The sequence below is a fragment of the Zonotrichia albicollis genome, chromosome 15 (genome assembly GCF_047830755.1).
Source record: "Zonotrichia albicollis isolate bZonAlb1 chromosome 15, bZonAlb1.hap1, whole genome shotgun sequence".
Taxonomy (NCBI): domain Eukaryota; kingdom Metazoa; phylum Chordata; class Aves; order Passeriformes; family Passerellidae; genus Zonotrichia; species Zonotrichia albicollis.
The window spans coordinates 8,646,049-8,671,870 of NC_133833.1; the positions used below are offsets into that span (position 1 = coordinate 8,646,049).

Here is a 25,822-nt window from a genome sequence, read left to right on the forward strand (position 1 = left end):
CTGCAACAAAAAAAAAAACAAAAAAAAAAAACAAAAAAAAACCCCACAAAAAACAGAAAAAAAAAGACAAAAAACCCCCACAACAAAACAAAAAAAAAAAAAAACCAAAATAAAACAATAGGAAAAAAACCCAGAAAAACAACCCAAACAAATTTTGCTTAAAACCAACAACATACCCTCAAACCCCTTCCTAAGAAGGACAAGTCAAAGACTTTCATAGGAGGTGCTAAGCCTTATTTATCCCAAATTCAGCCAACCTGTGGGTACTGCAGGGCTGGGCTGACTGCAGCCTCTCCTGGCCAATCCTTCTTGGTGGCTCCTGCTGCTCCCTGAGACTGCAGTGGTGTTATAAAGCCTTCCTATTAGCTCTTTAAAAAGAGATCATTTTGAATTACAAGACTTTTCCTGAATTCTTGTGTTTTGTGGAGCTTATCACTTGCTGAATTTTTGAATTCTTCATTAGAAGCAGCAACCACATAAAAGCAAGAGTGGTTACCAAGGATTGTTGGGTTCCAAATGAAAGCCCAAATCCCACAGGAGTTAGAGCAGTGAAGATTTGTAGCCTACTAAAATCTAAGATCTAATGAAATCTCCAGCATCCCTGTGCCACTAAATGTATCACTTCCCTTGAACAAAATGAAACTGTCATACCTCCAAGGTTTTCTTGCACTCAGCCAATTTAATTTCTACTTTACATATATATAATTTGCTTTTGTTGTAAAACTCTGAGAAGCATATTGTCCACCTGTCACTGTCTTCCAGAACCTCCAGCACTGAACTGATAATGCAACCTTTCATAGAAATACTCCTTACTCTCCACCATGAAACCCTTGGGGCAAGAAATCATTTTTCCCCTCTTTTTGTGTGTTGTGCCTGACACAGCAGGGGCCAGATTCACATCAAGCAGCACATAATAGGATCTACAGCATAATGAGTGATAACAAGCAGAGTGGTAAATGATGTCATTTAGTGGATACTGTCCCTGTGGTTTGCTGATGGCAGTTTTTTTTATTGAACAGGCTTTTCTTCACAGTTTCTTACTGATTTAAAAGTCTGTCTCTATCATTATGCCTGTCTGGGTCTCTATTTAACGCTTTCCTACTGCAGCTCCTCTTCTCCTGTCCCTCTTTCTCAGATTGCTTCAGAGAGCTGGAGACTCTGTTCCTGTGTACCTTCCCTTTTCCTTTCCTTTTCCTTTTCCTTTTCCTTTTCCTTTTCCTTTTCCTTTTCCTTTTCCTTTTCCTTTTCCTTTTCCTTTTCCTTTTCCTTTTCCTTTTCCTTTTCCTTTTCCTTTTCCTTTCCTTCCCTTTCCTTTTTCTTCCCTTTCCTTTCCTTTTTCTTCCCTTTTTCCTTTTCCAGTTTCACTTCCCAGCTGGATAAGCAATGTGGACAGCCAGGTGCTTCTGAAGGCCACAGAGGAACTGCCACCACAGAGCAGCAGATTTGTCCCTAAACCAGAGATGATCTCCACAATCTCACACTTCAGAACACGCAGCAGGAGCTGATACAGGGCTGCCCGGTATATTTCAATTAATCATCTTGCCCTCATCCCATCTGCCACCTCTTTGCTTTGGTCTGGCTCACCCAGCTCCCAATTTCAGAGCACTCAGTGCAGAAGAGCAAATTGAATCCAATCTCTCAGCACAACCTCCAGCATCTGCTGCCCACCCTGGGATCCCAGCCCAGGCTGCTCAGCCCCAGCCTCTTCTCTCTTGCCTGTACCACAGCTCCCATTAGACCAAATCAAGAACACATTCATTAATTTGTACCTCAACTTGGAAGTTTCACTGAGAAACATATTTAAATAAATGTTAGAAATAACATGGTTAGAAATAATCAAAGTAGCTCTGCTCTCTATGGAAACACCTTTTGGCCATGTCTTGTCATTCTTTGCAGGGCAGCAGAGCCAGGAGCCCCAGCTCACCCTGGGAGATCATCTCTGCAGCTCAGAACCAAGTGAGAGATGCAGGTGAATAAATGGAGGGATGGGAAAGCAAAATAGGGAAAGATAGGCAAAATTCCAAGGCTTATACCATGTGTCCCTTTGAATAAGAACCACACTTATATGAGTGTGGTTTTCATTATTAACATTTTTTAAAAGCTACTGAAATATAAACAGAAGTAAATAATCAGAGCAGTGTGTTTACCTCCAGCAGTCTTACCTGTTTTTTACAACAGATTTTCTCAACAATTCATAAATTTTAAAGAAGATGCTTTTAAAACCATAACCATGATGTTTGATTTATTACAGATACTGAGGCCAGGGTGGTTTCTGGCACAAGAGCCAGAGCAGGAGGAGGCAGCACTGCAGTCAGGCACTTCCAACACTCTCTGATGAAGAGGGTGAAGTCCCACCAGCCCCAAGCTGCCCTTTGACACCACAGCCGTTTCCTGAGTTCTGCCCATGTGTTTGCCCCTGAGAACACCCTGTCCTGCATGGCCTCTCTCTGCATTGGCCATTCATGGGTTCCAGCAGATCTCTGAATGAGACATGATTGTCCTTTCTGTACCAAAATCAACTCAGCGAAATGATGAGTCTGGGTGAACTAATGGAAATCCTATCATCCACCAGCCCAGTTCCACTCTGCTTTCTTTTGGAGGATGCTACCTCAGGCATTCACTAATTTGCCATTCATTCCTTTTTCTGGAGCCCAGCTGCATTGGCTCTACCCCTCATTTCTTTTCCTCACAGCACAAATCATTTTGATGCCTGCATAGCTCTGAACCAGAGCAACCATTTCTTCCTGCTCAGCTCAGCCTGGTCCTGCTGCTGGAGAAAATTCATGTGCCTGCAGTTCCCATCCATCCCTGCAAAGGGGGAGGGCAGGGCTATGTTTAATAAAAAATATCTTGCACTGTTTACTGACCAAAGAGTTGTTCGACAGATGCTCCATTCTTAGCCATGCTTAAATTATTCCCTAAGCAAACAATACAAACTGCACACTTCATCTTGCCCAACACAAAAATAAACACAACACACAAAATATATGGTTCTGGTTTAAGTTCCCATATAAAGAACACTGATTTCTACTTTGCTTAAATATTTTCTGCATAATGTTTGCCCGGTAATTATTCTTTTACTGGCTACAACAAATTAAATGTCAGAACCTGTTTATTCTATGAATTTTTTAAGTCTAATAGCGAGTCTCCTATTTCAGCTTAAATAATGTTGTTGATGAGGTACCTCTTGATGGATTGTATAAATAAAGCCAGATAGAGAGATTAAAAAACACCAAGGGCTAGGTTTTTTTCCTTGTTTTTCTTAGTTTACCAAAGATGCAGGTCAATAAATAAAACAGCTCTATTTTTCCTAAAACTTCTGAGGTGTTTGGGTGTCTTGTAGAGGTAAGAAAAGACACCACCTGCAAGATCATTGCAGATCTGCTTTGTCTTTGGGGTTCTTCCTGCCACATCCCCATGTCCTGTCTCAGATGCAGCCAGAGGATAGAGGGGAGGGGGTGAGGCTGGAGCTGGGGGGTCCCAGGGCTCTGAGACCAGTCCCCTCCTTATCCCAGGATGGCCCTGGGACACCAGACTGGGAGCCACTGAGGCCAGCCCAAACCACAGAGCCCTGCTCCTTCTGGCCAGAGCCATCCCCTGGTGGGCTCTGCCCATCCTCAAGCCAACAAGCTCAGCCCCAGGGTCATCCCTGCCCAGCACTGCAGGCACTGCAAGGAAGGTGGAGAAAAATCCCTTTTCATCCTGACCTTTGAAATAAGGACCTGTGTCTAACATACCAGACACCAGATCTCATCTGGAGTGAAAATGTCCAAGGAAGGACCTGATCCATCGTGGCTCTTTATCCTGGGCTCACTCTGGGCTGCCCATAGCTTGGAATAAGATCCTGTCTGAAGTTCCCACATGCACTTAGTATAAATATTTCCCACTAATTAAACAATTTGCTCATGAGCTGTAAATGGATTAAGCCTGGCAAAGACCTTGTGTATCTCTAAAGCCACCTTATGTTAATCCACAAACAAATTATATCAATTTATTTCACACAAGAAAGCAGAGCGAGGAAGAATCAATTTAGAAACACCCTGGCACTGCCAGGAGCTTACATAATTTTCACTGCAAAAGCAGATGTTGGGCTGTTCTCCTGATTCTTGAAGCCAAAAACCAAAAGTAATGTGTAACACAGGTCTCCAAAGCCCCAGAGCTGCCATCCACCTGCTGCCAGCAGCTCCTGCCAATTGCCATGTGCTTGGAGCCCACCAGGGATGAATTTTTGTATTAAGACTTTTTTAACAGGGTCAGGGACAAGTTCCTGCCTTACTTTCAGTACTGACAGACTTAAAATTGTCAGCAGCAAGGAGTGCAGGGGTTGGCAGGGCCCAGGGTGTGTATGTCACAAGCTGCAGCAGGGCTTCCTCTGGGGACAAGTCACTGCTGGGTTTTGGATCTGTCTCACCATGTCACTTCCCACCAAGCATTTATAAAGAGAAGTCAATCAAAAGAATAAAATGGGTCTGATTCATGGGGGTGTTTCTCCAGATTTAGGCAATTCCACCCAAAACTCTGCTTCAGAAAAACAATGCAGAGACCAACAGTAGGAGCAGAGCAATTTCCGCGATGCAGGAGCAGTGATGCAGCCCTTGAGGGAAGCAAAGGATGCAGGTGGAAAGAGGAGAAAGGAGATTGCCTCAGTTTATCAGTTACTGATGCAAAGAACAGAGTAACAAAATGGGGAAGGCCTGAGGGTAAAGAAATAAAGTTCTGGCTGTTGCTGAGCTCTGCTGGTCCTGCTGGGTCATGCAGGGGTGCTGGGCTCCCAGCAAGGGCACAGGTGGGTGATGGGCGATGGGGAGGGATGGCTGGAGAGGAGAGATGCTCTCAAGGAGGGATCAAAAGTGCAGTTCTCAGATAAATGGGGTGTTGCTCTGGCTTTTGGGGAGGGTAGACCTGTGAGGGTGGAACACCAACGCTGGGGAGGGTGGGTCAGTGACAGACCTTTTCTTTTGTGCTTTCTGTCTGAGGATGAAAGGGCATTTCTGGACCCTGGAGGGGCAGGAGGGATGGCACTGACACCTTCCCAAGGAAGACAGACACAACACAAAACAACTGTTTATCACATCAAAGAGTTATTAGACTCCATCATGTTATTGTACCAGTAGTTATTCCCAAAACAACTGGAGAAATGCTGGTCTGATTTCTCTCCAGGGCCAGGGGAGTGCTTGTCCTGGCTTGGCAGCAGGGATGGACAGCTGGGCACAGAGCTGTTTCCTTTCAATCCATCTCTGTAAAACCTAGAGGGCTGGATCCTGACACTCCCAGGAACAGCCTGCCCAAGTGGCCACTCTCCAAATGAGAGGCAGGATAGAGGAGTGTTAAAGAGCACAGAATCACAGAATGGTTTGGGTTGGAAGGGATCTTAAAGATCATCCTGTTCCAACCCCCTGCCACAGGCAGGGACAGCTCCCACCAGACCAATTTGATCAGAAATGGTAACAAAGCTGACAGGATCCATGCAAAATGGCTCCTTCATTTAAATAACTCTTTTACCAAAGTTTATTTCTTATGCAGCAGCACTGCTAAGAGGGACAGAACATCTCTTGGAGCTTCTTCTCACTAAGAAATTCCAAACTCGAGAGAAAAGACCTGTAACTGAGACAAAGAGGATTTACTTCAGTTTTTTTTTGTATCCATATAGGTTGCTGAGTCTTTTCTCAGTGAATTACAATAGATCACTCAGCTCAGGATCTCTTTACAGTCTTCTAGAATTAGTTCCAATAGCAAGTGATGGAAATATTCCATTCAGGCAAAGGATTAGGAGAAGATACACACACTCAGTGTGAAAATTAGCAGCTCATGAGAACAAAATTATTATTTCCTCTCCGCCCTGCCACCAAATCTGCAGCCAGCTGTGGGTTCAAGCAGCTGAAATTAAGGGCTGGTTCATGTTTTATGGGAGCTGAAGGAGTCACCCACTCTGCCCACATCTGCTGGGGGTCAGACCAGATGCTGAGAAGATCTCAAGGCTCATGTAGGGGCCGGGATCCCAGCAGGAGATGGGTGCAGCCCTTGGGAAGGAGCTGAGCTCCAACCTCCCCTGCCAGAGCAACCCCAGCCCCACACACAGCTCACGCCAGAAGGAAACAGGGGGATCCTACAGGAATGGCTCTGTTGAACTTCTCTGCTGCTGTGAGGGCAAAACGGAGCACACTCCCTCATTCCTGTGCATTGGGTACTGCCAGGAACCTGCTCTCCACTGATGGGCTGAGCTGTGTGACAAACACTGCCTCAGGGTTCAGTTATCATCCAGGGAAGTGGCACATTCAGGGCTGGGTCACTGGGACTCAGAGCTGGAAAATGCTTTCAAACTGCACTGAAGAGAAATATAGATCAGTAGAAGAAATACTGTCACAGTAAGGATGGAAAAATGACACCTGTGTCTTCATCCAGAATATCCATTTTTTATTCTTCACAGCTCATATTTTAATGGTTTTCTAAGGCATCATGTTTAATTCTAGTTGGTTAGTAACTTATGGCAATTCAGTTCATTGGTTAGTAGCGGCTTATTGTACGTGTCCATCAAAAACTTTCCTCTCCAGAGATGTTTACAGTCTTATCTCCTGGGAAAAAGATGCTTCACACGGGTAGAATCTTTCTTTCTTCTCACAGGTGCAAATTGGTTCCCACAGGAATAGATTGATATCCAAGCTGATTCTCACTGTTCAGTTCCTTTCTCACAGGAACTTATCAGGCTAGCTGTTAGCTGTACCCAGCCAAAGCAGCAAGGCCTGAACCATGATTTTACAATCCCTTTCTCTTGTCAGGTTTACCTATATACCACAAAATGCATCAAAAATTACATTTTGAATATCACTGTCAACAGACCCAGTCTCGCAAATACTTTTATGGCATGTTTACTTGAGAAAGAGACTGTGAAAGGCATTATTCTGTGAATATAGGTATATTTTTTCTGCAGGATGATACAGCACAGACCTATCAATGCAAGTCCCAAGGCTGGAGCAACCCAGATTATCTTGAATATCAAAATGTACAATTGTGCATCTCCTGCAAAGGCAAAAAGATCACTTGACATTTTGTGACTGCAGCCTTCTTATCATTGTAACTTAATTATTACTTTTACTGCAAAGCTTTTCCCAGTGTTAGACCCACAATCATCTCTAAGAGGTTTATATTCCTCTTCCTGTAGATCAAACTTGGAACAAATAAAATTTTGTGAAATTTTGTTGACCTCCTGCTGTTGCTTCCGCATTTGGCCCCAGCCAAATCCCTGTGTGTCCTCTTGGACAAACAGTCCAAGTCCTTCCACCAAAATTACAAACTAAATTTGCAGCCCCCTTGTGTTTCATTATTCCATTACAGAGTGGAAACAGCATAAGAGTTATATAAGGAGTGACCCCAAAACATGAGAAACTCTCAACCTCTGCACAGATCATCTCTGAACTTGCAAAAGGGCTCAGTTAGTTGGCTAACAGAAATATTTACCCAGCTAAAGGGAAAATACTCAGCCACAGATTTTTATCTAACAGTGTCTCTAGTGACAGCTTAACATGGAATTTGTACTCTAAGGGATAATTTAACTTCAACAAGCTTTTCCTACAAAGAACACTGAAAATTGCACTTTCTCTGGTCGATGCTTTCTTTGTTTCTGGTATAATGTTCTCTCAGCATATAGAAGATTACTCATATTTTGTTACTCATATTATTTACAGACATAGGTCTCAACACATACACAGGTATTGTGTGTACCACAGAGATGTTGGAAGGAAAAACTGCTGAGATTTCCACCTCTTCAAAAGAGAGAGGTTTGAACCAGTTCCCAGATGTCACATGACAGTTAAAATAGAATTATACTCATGTTTTTATTCAAATAACTACTCTAAAATTACAAAAGATAAGTACTACCTTTCAGCATGAATAAACTTGAATACATGCTAAAAATAATCCCACATTAACTCCTGAAGTCTCTGCCTTCTGGAGGGTGTAAATGGATGGAGTTTGCTTTAGATGTTTTACATAACCATATGTCAAAAAATTCAATAGAACAAAAATTGCATATCTGAAAAGTGAATCTGCAGCTATTTGAGAGGTGGTGTCACTTATTTTTTTAAACAGCAACTCAAATCTTTTATCTAAGATGAAGACTTTTGATGCAAATATTTTTTTTTACTCTGGTGGCATAAAAATTTTAGGGGATGGACAAAAAGGTCTGAAACAGTCTAGGGATTAAGGTACAATTCTCTCATCCTCACTTAGAAGTGCTTGTACTTAAGGACGTGAGTAGGCCTGATGAAATCAATGAACTCTACTGCAGAGAAAGGGACAACTCAAAATGAGGAGGGTAAGCAGTGTCTGAGCCACTTCTAATAAATATCCTTCAGTGGCAGGCTGTGGTTTCAGCCATAAAGCAGAATCCTCTCCTTTTTATATTTTTCCGTATCACAGCAGATTTTTACCTCAGCCAAATGGTAAGAACAGCACAGGACATCATCATCTTTTGGCTCTGGAGGATCCTGAGGCTCCTGCAAGCTCAAAGAGGAGATATTTACTATATATGTCACTTATTTTTTATAAAGTTCTCTCAACACAGTGTGTGGCACTGAGGGACAGCACAGCAAGGCTTCAGCAGCTGTCAGGGAGTTTCTTGAGAAGGCAGGGCTGGGCTGTGTGTGTTTCTCATAACTCAGAGGACAATTTCCATCCTTGATTCAGGCATTGCTTTCAGAATGTACATTTCACCAGCAGAATGTCTGGAACTGTGAATAATAAAAGATGCATTTACTCAAGTACACAGATTACACAGATTACAAGATACAGCACAAACAGCTTCCTTCTGTATGCAAGGGTGAGTTCTGTAAATCCAAGTGAAGCAATTCCATAAGGAGGCAAAATACAACACAAAATGAATTTGTAAGTACTAAGCAAAGAGTTTGAGAACTATTGCAAATGGCAACTTCTGAGCATTTAAATGTGGAAGATTATGCCCTAATGAAACAGAATTCTTCAGGACTCATCATTTGGGCTGTAGTGTCAAACACAGGATCTCTAAATACCTTGGCCCTCACTCTGCCATTTCTGTACAGAATTACAAAGACATATGTTTTCAAAAATTATGGTATATATTATTGTAGAACAGCTATACTTCCCAAGAGTAGTGGTATCCAAATTCCAAGCAGATAAATGTGCAGTGAGACTCCTTAAGGTTACTCAAAGTTCCAGTGTCAGGGAGGAAATTACATACTGGACCAGTTCCCAGAGAGGGTTTGTAAATTCATTTGGGGTCCCTAAACACTGTGCATGTGATCTAGTTTTCCAATATGTTACTAGGCTCAACAACATTGAATAATTCTGGGGAAAGAATTTCCCTGTAGAAATCCCAGGAGTGGATAGCCTTTCCAACACAGAGTCTTTCCCTGCAGTGTCCCACTCAACATCCATATCTGGTAGGACAGACTGACTTAATTTTTCATTACTGAGATCTATTCAGCACACAACTGCACAGTTCTCCCTGCTCTGAGCTGGATCTGCTCTGATGACTTCACCCCTGGAAGCAGAAACGCCTGCTGCCTCATTTGGCCATCAAACACCACACACTGGGGATGGGGGGCTTTGGGAAGTCCAAGCTCACCCTTCTGTCTCCTGACACGCATCAGAAACCCTCCCTGCTCACTCTGCAGCACAGAAACAGCACAGGCTTCCTTCACAGCCTGTCCCTGCAGTCATGCATTTGTAAATCGTTCTCAGCTGTGGAAATTTATGATTCAGACATTTCTTCTTCTATCAATAAACATCCTTCAAAGCCGAGCCTTTGCTCTGTAACCAACTTGAATTCAACAAGCAAATTTTAGACTTTTTTAAAAGATCCAAACAATATGAATATGCAGTTGAGAATCTTTATCTTTGCAATCAGTCATTTGCCATCATTTTCATTCTCTCTACTTTCAAGTTTTAGCAGAACCGTGTGATATTATGTCTTACATAATACAGACTGGATAATTACCAAATGTCCCATATGTTGTAGGTCATTCCCACAGCTGTTAATGCTTAAATTCTTGCCTCCTGTTTCTCCATGAGCAGGCATCCTACCAAGTTTTGATGAACACAATAGATTGGGAAAATCTATTTGCCCAATATTTGGAATATTTACAAATTTGTATTTACAATGTAAAAGAAAAAGGATTCCTTTCCATTAATGGAAAAGGAAAAGGAAAGAGAAGAGAAGAGAAGAGAAGAGAAGAGAAGAGAAGAGAAGAGAAGAGAAGAGAAGAGAAGAGAAGAGAAGAGAAGAGAAAAGAAAAGAAAAGAAAAGAAAAGAAAAGAAAAGAAAAGAAAAGAAAAGAAAAGAAAAGAAAAGAAAAGAAAAGAAAAGAAAAGAAAAGAAAAGAAAAGAAAAGAAAAGGAGAAAAAAGGCTTTGAACTACCAGAGCAAAACATTTTAATTAGGCTGATGAATAAATCAGTCCAAAGAAGTATCAAAATCTTTCATGAGACACAAAATTTATCCAGCTGTGAATTTGAGGAGTGGATGCTGAGAGCAGCCTGGAATCTGGGCCAGAGACAGGAAATTATACCAACAGCAGCAGGAGAAGAGGGGTTATTTTATTTACATGAGACACGATAAGCAGCACGGCCCCTGGCACAGGATTCACAAGAAATCCACATTGCAGGACTGTCAGTGCCTGACACTCCAGATCCTGGGGTACAGAGTTCCTGGGGCTCCCACAGCCTCATGTTTGGGGGAAGGTAATGAGAGCATTTTGTGAGCAAAGCCAGTCATGGCTCAGCGGGAGAGGCATGCTGTCCTGTCAAACTATGGAGATGCAGAACTTCCAGGAGGGTTTCTTTTTCATTTTTCCTGCAGTTGTTTTGTTTAGCCAAGTATAATCTGTATTTTAAGGCAAACAAGATGGTGGTAACAAATGGGTTGCCTCGTTCTCTCACAGGGCTCTGTGAAAGGGGAAGGTGATTGCGCTGCCTCACCAGAAAAGATGGTGATTTCAGAAAGCAAGCTCAATTGTCTGAACAATATTCTGCAAACGAGTGAAAAAAAATTTGTATCAGAGAACAAAGGATGAGTCACACAGAATTACTCAATAAGAAACAGCAAGTCAACTTTCAGAGGATTTGGGTGATGTGGATATCTCCTGAAATTATGCTTCACTGCAGCATCCGTCATGATGGAAACAAGACACACAGCAGTGAAAATACCCTGTCATTCCATAAGTGGAAAATTTCAGGTGACAAAAACCAAAGCACAACTCAGTCACACTGTGTTTCAGATAGCTCATGCAGGCTCTGCAAGGAGAGCGCAGAAATCTCCCAGAGAAGTCTGAGGGGCAGTGATATTTTACCCACTACCCCAGCAGGAACAAGAGACTGATGACAGCAATGATTGAGCCTGGATTTTGACACTTGAGCATACATAGAGTAGGTGTAGAGAAGATTGCAGTTATGCACACAGATGGAAGAAGTAGATCACTGGAGAACAGAAGTGTGACAGCATTAAGACAGATAAAGTAATTTATTTCATAGGAAATGATTACACAGTTGAGAATTGTGGGGTGCTTTCTTTTCCATCAGAGTGAAAAGGAAAGAATATCTGATTTTATTCCACATGATCCACAAGAGGTGTCATGTGCTTCTGATGGAGTCAGAGACATTAAATGGTTTAGAGAGTGGGTGAACATTTGGATTTCTACCTGATTGACAATGTGCAAGTCAGGGAATTGGCCCAGCATCAATGAGTATCTCATTAATTTTGGCATTAAATACTGTCAACACTGAGGGAAGAAAGTCATGTAACAGGTTCAGAATCAAGACATTGCCCTATATTTGAAGAATCAGCATTGAAATTAATATAATTTTACTAATTCCCTGTCCCAGCCTTTGCCCTGTGGAAGCTGGAACAGTTCTTATATTGAGGATTGGGGTTTTTTAAACCAGTGTTTCTCAGTGTCCACTTAAAATAGTGATCAAACTAAAACTGACTGCTGGCAGTCACCCACTGGGAATTATCTTTATGTCAGCAAGAGCTTCAACCCAAATCTGGCACAGTATGGTCTTCTGCTCAGAATTACAGGATTTTGTGTTGCTTTCCACCATGCACAGATCAGAAAATATTCTGCATTCAGTTGCTGATGCTTCTGTCTTCTGTCCCAGGTAAAGTGTGCAGCAGAAAGGTTTGTACTTGCTCTGTTCTGGCATGCTGAGGCCAAATTCTCTCTTATAGACAACCCAGGAGTTCTACAGAAATTAATATATGAAATCTGGAATTCTGCTTGAGCAGGATGGAAGAAAATGAGTGTTTAAGGAGAAGCAATTTGAGGTAGCTGAAAATAATTTCAGAAATTCATTGCCTTTTGAAATAACTAGCAATGCTATCTAGGCACCAGGTAGGCAATTATTCATTTTATAAAGTAAGAGTTCTAAGGGATGTTGAAATTGGAGAGCAGAATACTTGTATAAAATATATGGGGTTTCCTGCTAGTTTTCCATAATGTTATCTGTAAAACACATACAGGCAGTGCAAAGGCATCAGAGCCTTTCAAAGCCTTTTGTGTATTCTTCCTCTGCACATTAGAGAGGGAGATATTAAGAGCTGAGCAGATCATCAAAGGAAATGTATGTGCCTAAATTCTCTTTGTTTGAGTAGACTACATATTTTCTGAGGATCTGAGTCCAGAGACACCAGATGGTTGTTTTTCTCAGATATTTAGGCACCTACACATGCAAATAGGTGCCCAGCAGTATTTTCAAGCATGTCCAAACGCCTCGTTCTCTAAATAACCATTGAAAATATTGATGCAACATTTTCATCCTACATTTGGGGGTTTTTTTTCTAAAATATCAAAGGAAAAAAACACTTCTGTGGAAATTTTTAACGGAAGAGATGAGCACCCCCAGGGTACAGAGTAGGGACTACACAGATCTGGGATATTTCTGCCAAATGCACACAAGACAGTGGAAAGTGATGGTGGCAGCTCTAGGAACAGCCTGGCACTGGAGGAGTTAAAAACTGCAGTTAAAGAGAGATTAAAAGCTGCAGCCAAATGTAGTTGTTTTGGAATCATGCAGTTAAATATCTCTAGCCCTCCCTACCTTCCAGGATTTCCCCCAAAACTGAATAGTGACACAAAAATACACTTGGGAGGGGTGATTTGAAGAAGTTCAGATGACATTTACCCTACAAAAATTCAGCAAAAATTTCTGAACCCCAAAAAGAGAAGGAGGAAGCAGCTCAGATAGGAAGGAAAAATGAGAAGCTTAAACACTAAACAAAAATATCAAATTTACTCCCCCTTTTCTAGGAACATGGATCTTGTGTACCTGAACACTCTCTGATAACCGAAAAGCCTGTGCTGGGTTCTGCTGAAGAGGAATTGGGTCTTACTTCTGTTCTTAAGAAGAATAATTGATTTTTTGTCCTAGAGATACCTTTTTTAGATTCCTGACACTGCAGTAAATTAGTCTGTAGCAGAATACAAAGGAAGATGGGCTTGGGGAACAATTAGGGAGTTTTAAAATGCAACAAAAAGTTACAGAGAAAAAAATCTCTTTGCTATAATTGATAGTTTTGTCTCAAAGGGAATTAACAGAATTTTATGACTTTGATCTTCTAAAGAATGAGGTTCTTTACTTCATTAGTCATTTTGCTTCAGTTTCAGCATGGATGCCACAAGAGAGAAATCCCCAGCCTTTTAAAAGGGGGCAATCCTCCTACATTTGTCACAGCTGCCCTACTGAAGTTCAGTTCAAGAGAGCAGTTGGAGATTTTGTGGCAGAAAATCCATTATAATTAATGAGCATTCATAATTAATGGCTGGCCTGATGTAGCCTTTGAGAAGGATCACAGCTTTTCTCCTTATGATCTTAATGCAACAATTTCACTTTATGATCACAACCTTTCTATCTACTTAAAAACTTAGCAATGGGCTAAATGATAGCAGGAGTTAGATAATTCCACTGTTAACCAAAGTTAAAAGCTCTTTGGTTTGCTGTTCTCAGAGACTGCACTAACTGTTCTGATTATGAAGCATGAATTTTAATAACAATACTGTTCTGTACTCCTCACCTGCATAGGTTTAGAACTAATTAAAATACATCAGGAATGTATCTGCTTCTATCTAAGCAAGGAACACGACTGAGTAACAAGATCTTCCATCACCTCAAAAGAACCATCTCTTGCTAACACTGATTTCCCCTGCAAAGTTAAAAACCAGATCAAGTTTTTACTTTACTAATGGGGGAAATTAGTTGCAAGTATTTCTGTTTGCTTTATATTTCATGCAGTTTTATGAGCACTGTTACAGGTGGGGAAAAAGAAAATGCCGTTTTTCTAACTGATAGCGGAGTTTGAGTTTCTCAAATTTATTTCCGTGAAACTATGGCAATGAAATTAAAACCAATCTTCTTGCTCCATGAAGGAGCAGCTATTCCAGAAGCAATAAGATTTTAGATTATTGAAATAACCCTTGTCACACATTGATAGATTTTATTTCCAGGTACATTCAATAACCCGAGTTGCGGAGTAGATTTGCTGGGGTGGCCATGGGGACCAGGGCAGCCCCTGCTCGTGGCCCTGCCTGGAGATTCCTCCCAGGCTCCCCAAAGCTCAGCTGCTCCAGCACTGCCATCCCTGTGGCAGCGTGGGCAGCACCTTGCCTTGATTAGTGCTAATTACAGCCCGAGGCAGGGAGAGCCAGGCACGGAGCTGTCACAGCTGGGAAGGGACACAGAGGACACAGAGCGCTCACAAGGGCGAGCTGTGCCACCCTGGGTGGGTTCTCTGCTGCAGGCAGTGACAGCTGGGCTTCCCACTCACACACGTCTTGTTTTCCAGCCCTCCCTGGCAGCTGGGCTCTCTTCTCTTCTGCCTCTCCCCAAAGGGCTCACCAGCATCCTCTCACAGGAACAAGGATGCAGGATCTGTGCATCACCAGGAAAATTTCATCTGATTTGAGGCTGGGTCTGCTCATGCAGGGACACTGCATTGTCACTTCTGTAATAAAATGTAGCTGAAACAGAAGGTGCTGACAATATGGAAATATGTACAATGTTGTAATGTCAAATCCTTCTCTGGGATTCAGACTCCACTCCAGAACAAGGAATAAACAGACATAGAAACCTGATGTACAGGTCTAAGAGCCTTTTGTCTTGTTTTTTGGGTGAGCATCTTCAGTGAACAGCACAAATCTTTGAGATCAGCTCTTCTGTAGGAATGGAAATGATTTATTTACCCTTCCCTTGTACATCTGCAGGTGTTTTCAGAGAGCAGAAAAATAGGCAAGAGGTTGCTTTTCTCAGTTAAGGATTTCATAAAAAGAAATTGAAACAAAGTTTTTGTTCTGCCATCCTACAGATAATTTACTTCAGCTTAGGACACAAACAAGATTTCAGCTGGAGGAAACCTGGTCTCTGCTGAGGACAGACCATCCCCTGTTTTCAGAGGGGTTCTGTGTGTTTTAGAGGAGGCTTCTATCATAGCATCAAAAAGACCCTGGAGTTAAAAGCAAGCAATGTGATTTCTTGAGTCAGAGTGTTCTGAATGACAAATTAGAAACCACAAAACTGTTTTTCTTTATCAGGAAGCACACAAGCAATTAAACTCCCCAATCCCTGGCCTGCTGAGGAACACTGTGTTCAATTTTCCTTTAATTTTTTCACAGTCATAGATGGAAATACATCTTAAAGCAGTAGCCAGCCACACTGAGGGACTGCTACTCCAGTGGGATGATGGTGTAACTTTCCAGACAGTGTCAATAGCTTATTAAGATTTCAGCTTCATCACCCCCAGGGTTCAGCTCCATCTTCCACCCTGTTATAGATGGTTCTTTAGTTTGTTGGGTTTTTTTTTAATTTTTCCACATCAGAGCACCTTGCCACCTTTACTGATTAATCCTCTGGATCCCTGCAGGGTAAGGAAGTATTACCAAGGCTGTTTTTCAAACTAAGGAGGAGTTTGCAAACTAAGATATTGCAAATATAGAAATCTTGTTGCACAGAACACGGCCAGAGACACACAGGCTTGGCATGCATGCAGGAGGCAGGAACACCCATGGGCTGTAAAATAACTTCCCTCTGTGTGTGAAGGGGAATCACCAGGTTTAATAACTCACCTTATTACTTGCTGTTGACTCCTCTCAGAGCTGCCAATATCAACCTTAAGAAAAGCAGAGCAAAAATCAATACCCAGAGAAGAAAGGGAAGCCCCATGTCCCCAGGCTGTCACTGCTGCCTGACAGCCACGGCCAGAGCTGCCACCACTGACAGAGCCTGCCCAGGGCTCAGGAACAGAGCAGGAAACACTTCTGACACCAGGCAGGTGAGCTGGACCAGAAAGAAGCCATAAATAAGGACAGATTCTGGCAATGAAAGAACCCTGTGATGATCTGTGAAGCTTCACAAATAATCCTTGGCTCATCCCAAACACCTGACATCCCAAATACTGGCAAAATTAATGTAGGGAGAAGGAGGGAGATGCCAGAGGATTTCTGCCTGAGAGTTCAAGACTTTTCCAAGAGATGATGGGGACCGCCAGCTCCTTCTGGTCTGAATTCCCCACGATGAAGTCAACACTACAGTTAAATGGGAAGTTTTGCAGCATCCCAGTGGAACAGGCAGGAGGAGGGTTGTACACACAGGTGGGATTTCTTTTGTGCAGCAGCCTGGAGAAAGACTCCCTTTAATCCTTTTGAGAAGAGACATGAATAGGAGACAGAGAAGCACAATTTTCCACAGCCTCCCCAAGTCTCTTTCTGATCCCCAGAGGATCTATTCAGGATGGGACTGATACTGCCTTTTATTCATATTGCAGGTTGGTGAGGGACTGCTGACACCAGAAGCAAACCATATTCAGAACTGAAACCTTGCTGAAGTTGTATCCCTTCATCCTTTCTTTTCTTACTAAATTTCACCCCCCAATAACTGGGGTTAAACGCTGGCCGCACAGACCCAGTGAACAGCACACAGCCCTGTCCCTGCACATTCCTGTCCTTGCACTTCCCTCCCTGCCCAGAGAGCACCAGGCTGGGCCAGGAACAGCCCCAGGGAGCATCCTGGTGCTGCAGGGCCAGCACTGCCATGGTCCTGAGCCAGCACAAGCAGCAGCACCACTGTGCCTACCTGAGCCCTGAACTGGGGGAAGCTTTGCTGCTGCTGCCGAGCCCAGCCCAGCCCCACGGACCCTTTTGATCCCAGCTCAGCTGAAACACCAGCACTGTTTGACTCAGGATCTGTTTGAGTGTAAAGAAGCCACCAAAGACAACCTTTCTCTGCAGTTAAACCTTTTGCTTTTTCTTCCAGAGCACCTCCTTCTCCTGTTGTGCCTGTGTGGATGTATGGGAGCTGCATCCTCAGGATCACTGGATGCCCACCCTCATCTCCTGGCAGGGTGAACCTCTGTCTGGCTGTCACACCAAGAAGGTGACTGCACAGAGAAATGACCATTTTTGTCAGGACCCAGGGAATCCGTGCATGATCACACACAACCTCTCACCAAGGGTGAAGCTCTTCCCACTGCAGAACCCTCCAGAGGCTGTGGGGAGCTGCCCACCATAGGAAGGCGGGGCAGAGAGGCTGGGATGCTCCCACCATTCATGGAACAGCCAGAGTCACTCCCCTACACCCACTGGAGCAGAGGCAAAGCTCACTGGGATGGCAGGAGGTGTGTGATGCCCATTGCCCATCCCATGGCTGGGTGAATCACCGCACTCCTCCCAGCCCGGAGAAGAGCAAAGGATCTGGATGCAGCACTGACCAAAGAGACTCAAACTCCCTTTTATAATGGTTTGAGTTGCAAGGAATGTTAAGATCACCCAGTTCCACCCCACTGCCTCAGACTTTTCTGGAAACTTCCTAAATGTTCCTGCTTTAGCTGGTGCAAACGTGTCCTGAGGAACGTAATGGTAGAAGTTAGTTTGAAATAACACACACAAGCTCTTCTGAAACAAAACATTTTCATGGCTTCTCTGCACTTGAGCCAATTTCTTCAGGCATTCTGCCCCATATTTAAGAGCCAAAGGCAAGATCTCCACATTAGGTGTCTAGTGCTAAATTTTATGGCCCTGCATTTGAAAATATGTTCCTAAATATCTGAAACTCAGGCACCTGGAAATAAGTATTTGCCTTTGGAGCGAACAGAAAAGGAAATAATCCCTGTATGTTATTTTTATTTTCTTTCCTTTATATGGTTTTAAGCTGCTTTTATGCGGCACTGGAAAGTTCCAGCCCGTGATTTGTGGCATTCTGGTCTGCTAATAGAAACATCCCCCTGCCTGCTGCTCACTGTGCAGAGCAGAAGGATCGTAATGCAGATTGTAAATGGTTGCATTAGGGAGAAAGATAATGTTTCTTTCCACTTTCATTTCCCTGGGTTGGTGTTTATCGTGGTAGGGGTTGCGTAAGCACATGACAGAGATCATGCATTATTTACCAGGCTGGGGCTGGGGAAAGGCTGCAGCCCTTCAGAGCGTGGATCCACGCCCAGCAATTCCCACCCCGGCACGGTTTGTGCTGTGTGTGGTGGGAGCTGTTAAAGCAAACAGGATTGTCCTGCCAGCCTGGAGGGCAGCAGGGATGGGACTGAGGGGCGCAGGCTCTGCTCTCCCTCTTCTCACCTCTGGACATTTATGTCATTGTTTATTTCACAAGACTGGACCAGAACTGTCACTGAGTCGCCACAACCATCAACCAACTCCTGAACAAAACACCTGAACAAAACACCAAAACACCTGAACAAAATTTCTTTCTCTTGAATGTATCTGAGGGCAGACAAACCCAGACATGGTAGGAAGGAGAAACCTTTCAGCCCCACATTGTCCCCATGATGCCACCGAAGCCAGAGATGCTGACCCAGTTTCTAAGCAGGACAGGAAGTTGCAACACTCTAAAGTTTATTGTCATTAAACTCTAGCCAAAGTCAGAGGCCCTGTGTTTGTCCTTGCAGTGCTACTGCCAGTGCACATAAAAACTCACAAAATCAGCCACTAAATGCTGGCAACCTTGGGAAAGAATTAAAAAAATCCCCCAAACCAAGAAACAAACCCAGTGAAACTACTAAATAAGGAATAAGTTAATGAGGAAAAATTAAAAGGAACTGAAGACTTTAAAAACTCTTCCAAATTAAGGAGAACAAAGAGAAAGGATCAGCTCTTGTTTTTGCAATTAAGGTGTTATTTATGGCAATTTAGCTGTTTTAAGATTAAGCCTGGATACAGTGCCACAGAAAATACATCTGATTTACTCCCAGGGCTTCTCATCAGTTTGTATATGAGCTCCAACCAGGCAGCCAAAAAGCAAGAGGAGCTCAGAGCTCCCTGTGTGCACACAAAGCTCCAGTAAAACACCCCTAGGACTGATCCCCACTCTGGGCAGCTGCACTGTGACCACTGAACACAATCACAGCTCTGGCACCAGAGCTGAGACACGGCACCCTCGGGGCAAGGATCTTCCAGGAATGAGAGAGAACACTGTGCAGGAGCAAAAGGGAAAATATACAGACTCTGGTTCTGTGTCTGAGTGCAACCTGCAGTGAAGAGGGGTGGAAAGAGGATGCTCAGAGGGGCACCCTGTGTGTGCAGGGCAGGCATGAAGCCCCAGGAGGTGTTTGGGGGCATTTACCAGGGAGGGCAAACAGCACCTTTGTCCTGTCCCAGCAGTGAGGGAACCATCCTGGCCCAGGGCTGTGCCATCCTCCCCCAGGGACACAGCCAGGGGAATGCTCCCCATGGGCTCAAGGGATGGAGGGATGTCACAGATGTCTTTTATGAAAAATCCTTCCCTTAGGATTTTTCCTCCTGAGAAGCTGAGAGGCCTCAGGAACAAAATGTAAACAATGATTATCTGCTGCTGTGGAATGCAACAGGTGGAATTTTGATTGGCCCCTGCTGGATGTTTGTAATTAATGGCCAATTACAGCCCAGCTGGCTCGGACAGAGAGTCTGAGCCACAAACCTTTGTTATCATTCTTTCTTCTTCTATTCTTAGCTGGCCTTCTGATGAAATACTTTCTTCTATTCTTTCAGTACAGTTTTAATATAATATATATCATAAAATAATAAATCAAGCCTTCTGAAACATGGAGTCAGATCCTCCTCTCTTCCCTCAGCCTGAGACCCCTGTGAACACCATCACAGAGGGATGGGGGTGAAAGATGCCCACAAACCCCTGGCACAGCCCTTTCTCCTGCATCACACCTCTATGCAGGGAGGAAACACACCAATGACCATGACATCCCTATGCATCTTTTCCTCCTATTGCATTTTCCTCCTATTACAGAGTTGGAAACATCTGCAGAGAGCCTGCATGTAAAACATTGAGACTGTGCACACTATTTGTAGGATTCAGCCCAAGATGCCTTCTTGATTTTCTTACATATTAATGAAAACAATAAAGGAAATAAATAAAAAAGGACGTTAAACTCAAAAGCAGTTCAAAGAGGAGAGAGCTGAAGATGGGATGGTGCTGGGAAGGCATTCAGCCTTGCCGTGCTGCTGCTCACAGAGTCCCCTCTTTGAAGGAGGCATGAAAGGAGACATTTCAGCATGAGAGTTCAAACTCTGTGGCTCTGTTGATTTTTCCAGCCCCCACGGCTGCCTGCCTGGGCATCCTGTTCTTTGAACCTGCAGAGTAAATAGGTGTAACTGCCGTGGCTCTGTGGGCAGGAGATGTGCTCCCAGGAGGAGCTCTGGGGGCAGGCAGGAAAAGGCCCTGCTGCCATCCTGAGAGCAGCAGGAGGCACGCAGAGCACTGGGGCTGAAAATGGGAGGAAAAAAGAGACAGAGAGAGGAACAAAAGTCGAGAAAACCTTCCATAGAGGAATAACTCCTTGTGGATGGCAGGGTCCCCAGGACTTGTGAGTAAACACACAGGTAATAGCTCTTCTGAGGATGGGTGCAGGAGGATGTGAACAGCAATGTGACAGAGATGTGTCGGCTTTCTGCCACTCAGCAGAGCTGCTGGTGGCACACGGGGTTTAACTGGAGCACCTGGAGCTTGGCAGGAGATGAGGAACACGCTGACCAGGGCCTCAGAGGGTGTTGAGTTTTTATTTAATTTTATTCAAATCTAACTGACCAGAAGATTTCCCTTCTCTTCATTCGCCCTCTCCCAGCAGAAACATTTATTATGCTAAGTGAAATGTTTAACCACCAGCACTGTTGGCTGCAACAGCTCATCATAAGCAGCTTTAGCTTTTCCTGGGATCAGCACCCTGGGGCTGGAGGTGCTGTTTTCCTCTGCCCAGTTACTCTTCCTCTCCCCTGCCCATTTTTCAAGTTCCAATGCGTTAAAATAAAAGTATTAACGGTGCTTATCTGATGCATGGGAGATTGTGAGAGCAAGCTGGCGAGCAGCCAGGAGCTAATAGCAGCATAAAGCAATTTGCTGAAAAAAAAGAATTAACATGCTAATTGTCAGGCTGGAGAGGGTGCTGGGGATCACAGAGGAGTAAAAAAAAAAAAAAAAAAAAAAAGGAAGGGACATTGATTACTCCAGATTTAAACAATAAAGGGATGAAGAAGAAAGGTTTTGAGGCAATTTTCTTCTTTTTTGTCCCGTTCTTTGCTACCCTCCCCCAGCTCAAAACCTCCAGCCAGAGCCTCAGGCACTCACGGGAATTTATCCGAAGATCTCTTCCTTTTTAGCATCGTGTCAGTGCCAGCTGCACCGCGGGCTGCGGAGCGGTCGGCAGCACAACCCAGCCCTGCCCTGTGCCCTGCCCTGCCCACGGAGCGAGGGGCAAAGCCGGGTCCAACCGAGCCGGGTCTAACAGAGCCGGAGCCGGGTCCAACCGAGCCGCACTGCCCCAGTCCGAGCCTCGGCTGAACCCAGCGCTGGGTGAGGCTGCCAAGGAACTGACCCATCCCCAGGGAAGCTCTTTTGGGGTTTCTTTCTCGACCAAAGGGACATCGCTCTTTTTTTCTAATTATTATTTTTAAAATTTATTTCTCTCAAAGCAATGAAAGGAGTGCCTGGAAAGCTCAAGCAGAAAGCTCAGCCTCTTCACGCTGGCTCCAGAGAGCGCCAGCGTTAACCGGGATTAAGAAACTCAACTAATGCTTCCCAGCGCCGGGATTGCAGCAGCGCGGAGCCTCCCGAGGCGGAGAACCGCGACGGCAAATCCGGCCGGATCTCCGGGCAGGCAGATGCCGCTTAACCCCGGGTTTATGTGCATCCCACCTCTGCAGAGCCGCCGGAAAACCACCGTGCCTCCCCTGGGCGGACAGTGAGCGCTGCCAGCCCAGCCGGGGCTGCTCCGTGCCCGCTGCCAGCCGGGCGAAGAGGCACCGTGTCCGGGGCTGAAGAGGCTCTCAGGCTCTCTGTCCCCCAGCCCATGCCGGAGAGGTGGCACCCGCCTCGCAGCGCCTTCTCAGAGCTCCCAGCTCATCCCTGTTCCGTACCCGGGGCTGAAGAGGCTCTGTGTCCCCCAACTCATGCCGGAGCGGTGGCACCGGGCTCTCAGCGCTCTCCCGGCTCATCCCTGCTCCGTGCCCGCTGCTGAAGAGGCTCTGTGTCCCCTAATCCATGCAGGAGAGGTGGCACCGGGCTCGCAGCGCCTTCCCCGCACATCCCGGCTGACCGGCTGATGAGCCAGCGCATTTCCCCAAACGAGGAGTGCTGGGGGAACCAGGGCCAGGACACGAGGTACCTGTATCATTTTTGATTCATATTTGTGGGTAAATGCTGTAAATATGAGGCAAGAAGATTTAAAAGAAAGTCGCTGAGCAGTGCAAGTGAATTAATTTGTCTCAGACAACATGCGGCTGGGTTGCATCCTTTTACAAGCAGGAACACTGTTTCTTTCCTATGCCAAAGACTGACTGCGTTTGCCCTCCTGTTTTACTTCTGCTGTGGAAGAAATTTAAGCAAGAACATGTATAGTGAATTGCTCAATTCCACCAGTGCCACTGAAGCTCACCTAATGATTCAGACCAACACGCCCTACCTGAGCAGCACCCCGAGACCCGTGAGCTCCTCTGCTCTTTACATGTCGACAGCCAGGGTGTTAAAAGAAGGGGAAATAAATAAGCCAGACCTGGTGACTTACATCATTCTATTTTTCTTTCTGTTCTTGACTGTGACATTCATTGTGTTCTTCATAAACTGCCAGCTGAAAAATTCTTTTTTTGCTACTCTTCCTTACGACAGATCGCTCAGGGAGGCGAGGAACCCGTGGAGGACACAAGCTGTCTGACACCTCTCATGCCAGCAGGAGCAGGCACCGCAAACCCTGTGCAATGAGGAGTTGGTGCCATGTGCCAGTGCAAGGATGTGAGCCCCTTTAGAGTAGTGGGCAGGAGGAGATTGCTCCAAATTCTGCTGTATGCCAAACTGAGTAGCTGTAAATAAAAAGCTCTGTTATGAACTGAAGAGAATGGTTTAGCAAATTGATACAGTTTTTGCAAAAAATCGCCCCGTGATTCCAGATTAAGCTCTGTGTGTATGCAAATGTCATCATCCACCCATTCAGTGTCCATACAAGGATAATTGTATTAACAACAATCTCTGATTTGGGCATCTGGTGGAGCTTGTTCCCCCATGTTTAGGAAACCAAGCATCAAATGTAAAAAAACAGTGTATTTACCTAACAACTCCACAGAGATGAGTTTACTTTCTAGACCCATTTCTCCCAACTGCATGGTGATGCTGTGGGAGGCCTGCCAGGCAGGAGGAGAAAATGAAAAATGTTTATTTAGATTTTTGATTGTCATTCTGTTAAGGGTGTTTTTTGATGTTTGAATGCATCATCAATCAAGTCTTAAGTTACTACTTATGTGAAACACTTACTACCTAATGAATTTATTTTCATCTTTCATAAGCTGCAAAGGAAATTATTTGCCACAGCATGAAACCAAAATAATCAGGCTGGGGAGAAGTGGGGAAAGAAAATTAATATATTTAATATTATGCAAACTAATGAGAAGTGTGAGCAGAGAGCTCCAAGTTTGATACACAAAGTGGGTAAGTTCTGAAAGCCATAAAACACAGCTTTATAGGAATAGCTTTACTTTACCACTCCCTGCTCTTCATGTAAACCTAGCCCAATTAGAAGTATAAATGATCAATATGACAACAGCTTGATTCAACACTGGTCACTGGCAGCCCCTACCATTTCAAATTACTATCTGATTTCGTTCTAAAATCAGAACAAAAAAAGCTCCTGCTTCGCACTGGTAGGTGACAAGCTATTTTGTAGATGCTGATTTCTTATAAACTTGATTACAGCACAATTCCAGATGAAGCTGCATGAATGTGGGAAGAGTGTCCATAATTCCCACAAACAGCAGGCAAAGGGCTTGGGGTTTGGGTTTTTTTTGTTTTGCTTTGTTTTGTTTTGTTTTGTTTTAATCAAATGGCTCAACATACAGAATTGCAGCTATCCAGAAACACCTGGATACAGTGTGTTTCTGGATAGCTAAATCCTAAATCCTATTTAACTAAAAAAATAGTCCTAAATCCTGTTTTAGCTGTAGTTTTGGGTATTGGATCATCTGAAATGGGTTCAAAGTGGTGTCAGATGCTGCTCCTAACCCTGTACTTGAACTGCAGAGTACTCCAGAGGAGCTGCGTGTATATATGTGTAGATAACTTATTTCATCCAAAGGAGGTAATTTTACAATGCAATTACACACACATGCAGGCTTGCACTCAAGAACACAGACAAAAAGTGTATATATGGAAGTCTGTTTGCAAGCTTCTTCTTTTATAACCCTGAAATTGCACAGTTGATAACACTTCCATGTCATTGTCTTTGTTACCATGTTTTATTTTACTCCAATAAGCTAAACTACTACATAACAGATTTCAATATTTTATTCCTTGATATGTGGCCAATATTTCCTATGAACCAAATTTAACTGCTGTAATTCCAATTAATGCAGAAAGCAACAATAAATGCAAGTGTATTTCTCTCAGCCCTTTTTGAATAAATCAAGTTTTATCAAATCAGGCATTTCTTATTTATTTTTAAGTAATGACAGCTTCTTTTCAGCTACCAGCCATAATGAGTTTGGTCTAAGAATTTCTGCTGGCAAAAGCCTCAGAACCTGACAGAGCACATGTTGCTTTGCACTCTTTATTTAAACATTCAAGAATAGCTCCAGAATAATCCTGTTTTTTTCCACAGCCTGGTTAGAGTAATACTACAGAAGAACCTGTCATGCTGAGAGCGTTAACTGATTTTCTGGGAATGCTTTTATCCATGCCCTGGGTTGCTCTCATCAATATCCAGGATCATTTCTATTGCAGAAGAAAGCTTCATTAATGATATTCAGAGTCATAGAATCCCAGAACAGCTTGGGTTGGAAAGGACCTTAAAGATCATCCAGTACCACCCCCTCTGCATGAGCAGGGTCATTTTCCAATGCCAGGTTGCTCCAAGCCCCTTCCAGTCTGGCTTTGAGCATTTCCAGGGATGGGGCACCACCATAATTTTAGCCAATGTATGAAACATATGTGTAGAAAACTTTGTGTTTTACCAGGCTCAGAATTCAAGCTGGCCAAAAAATCCACTTTCCAACCACAAGCACACCAGGGAGGGACTGACAGGCATTGTTCACTTGCTGGAACTGTTTTATTGGATATATGACACATGTGGGATCCTACATGGATCCTCCATCCCTTTCCCTCACTCTGCCAGTCACTGCCCTGCCCCTGACACAAACACACCATTCCCTGTGTCTTTGACCAAATCTCATTTTCTCAATGTGCCTTTTTAGAGCCTCTAACACACCCTGCAGCAGCCTCCCCCTCCTGATGGCTTTTCCTCAAGGCAGATTGGAGGTCAATACACTGAAACACGAAATATGAGTGAAACATCAGGAATCTGGGCCACGAGGCTGTGAGAAGCAGAGTG

General features: G+C 44.0%; 1 protein-coding gene and 1 long non-coding RNA gene across 4 annotated transcripts; one reads left to right on the top strand and one right to left on the bottom strand.

Moving 5' to 3' along the window:
• Positions 1 to 6,404: 6,404 nt before the first annotated feature.
• Positions 6,405 to 23,139, bottom strand: LOC113458821 (uncharacterized). Of its 3 annotated transcripts, XR_012582832.1 has the most exons (4): positions 21,580 to 21,718; positions 16,086 to 16,129; positions 8,427 to 8,726; positions 6,405 to 7,017 (listed from the first exon to the last, which is right to left on the bottom strand). It is a non-coding gene; the product is annotated as an uncharacterized LOC113458821 (long non-coding RNA). The 3 variants fall into 3 exon arrangements; XR_012582831.1 differs by lacking the exon at positions 21,580 to 21,718 and adding an exon at positions 23,015 to 23,139 and having other exon boundaries at positions 6,405 to 8,726; XR_012582830.1 differs by having other exon boundaries at positions 6,405 to 8,726.
• Positions 22,553 to 23,161, top strand: SMIM32 (small integral membrane protein 32). The gene is made up of 2 exons (XM_074552444.1): positions 22,553 to 22,611; positions 22,783 to 23,161. Exons 1-2 carry the CDS (start codon positions 22,553 to 22,555, stop codon positions 23,159 to 23,161), a joined length of 438 nt encoding a protein of 145 aa, XP_074408545.1.
• Positions 23,162 to 25,822: the final 2,661 nt, after the last annotated feature.

Excerpts from the sequence above, each read along its gene's own strand:
- SMIM32 (XM_074552444.1), top strand. The coding sequence starts at position 22,553 with ATGAGCCAGCGCATTTCCCCAAACGAGGAGTGCTGGGGGAACCAGGGC. Across the intron at positions 22,612-22,782 it reads AACCAGGGCCAGGACACGAG|ACTGACTGCGTTTGCCCTCC; the intron begins GTACCTGTATCA and ends CCTATGCCAAAG.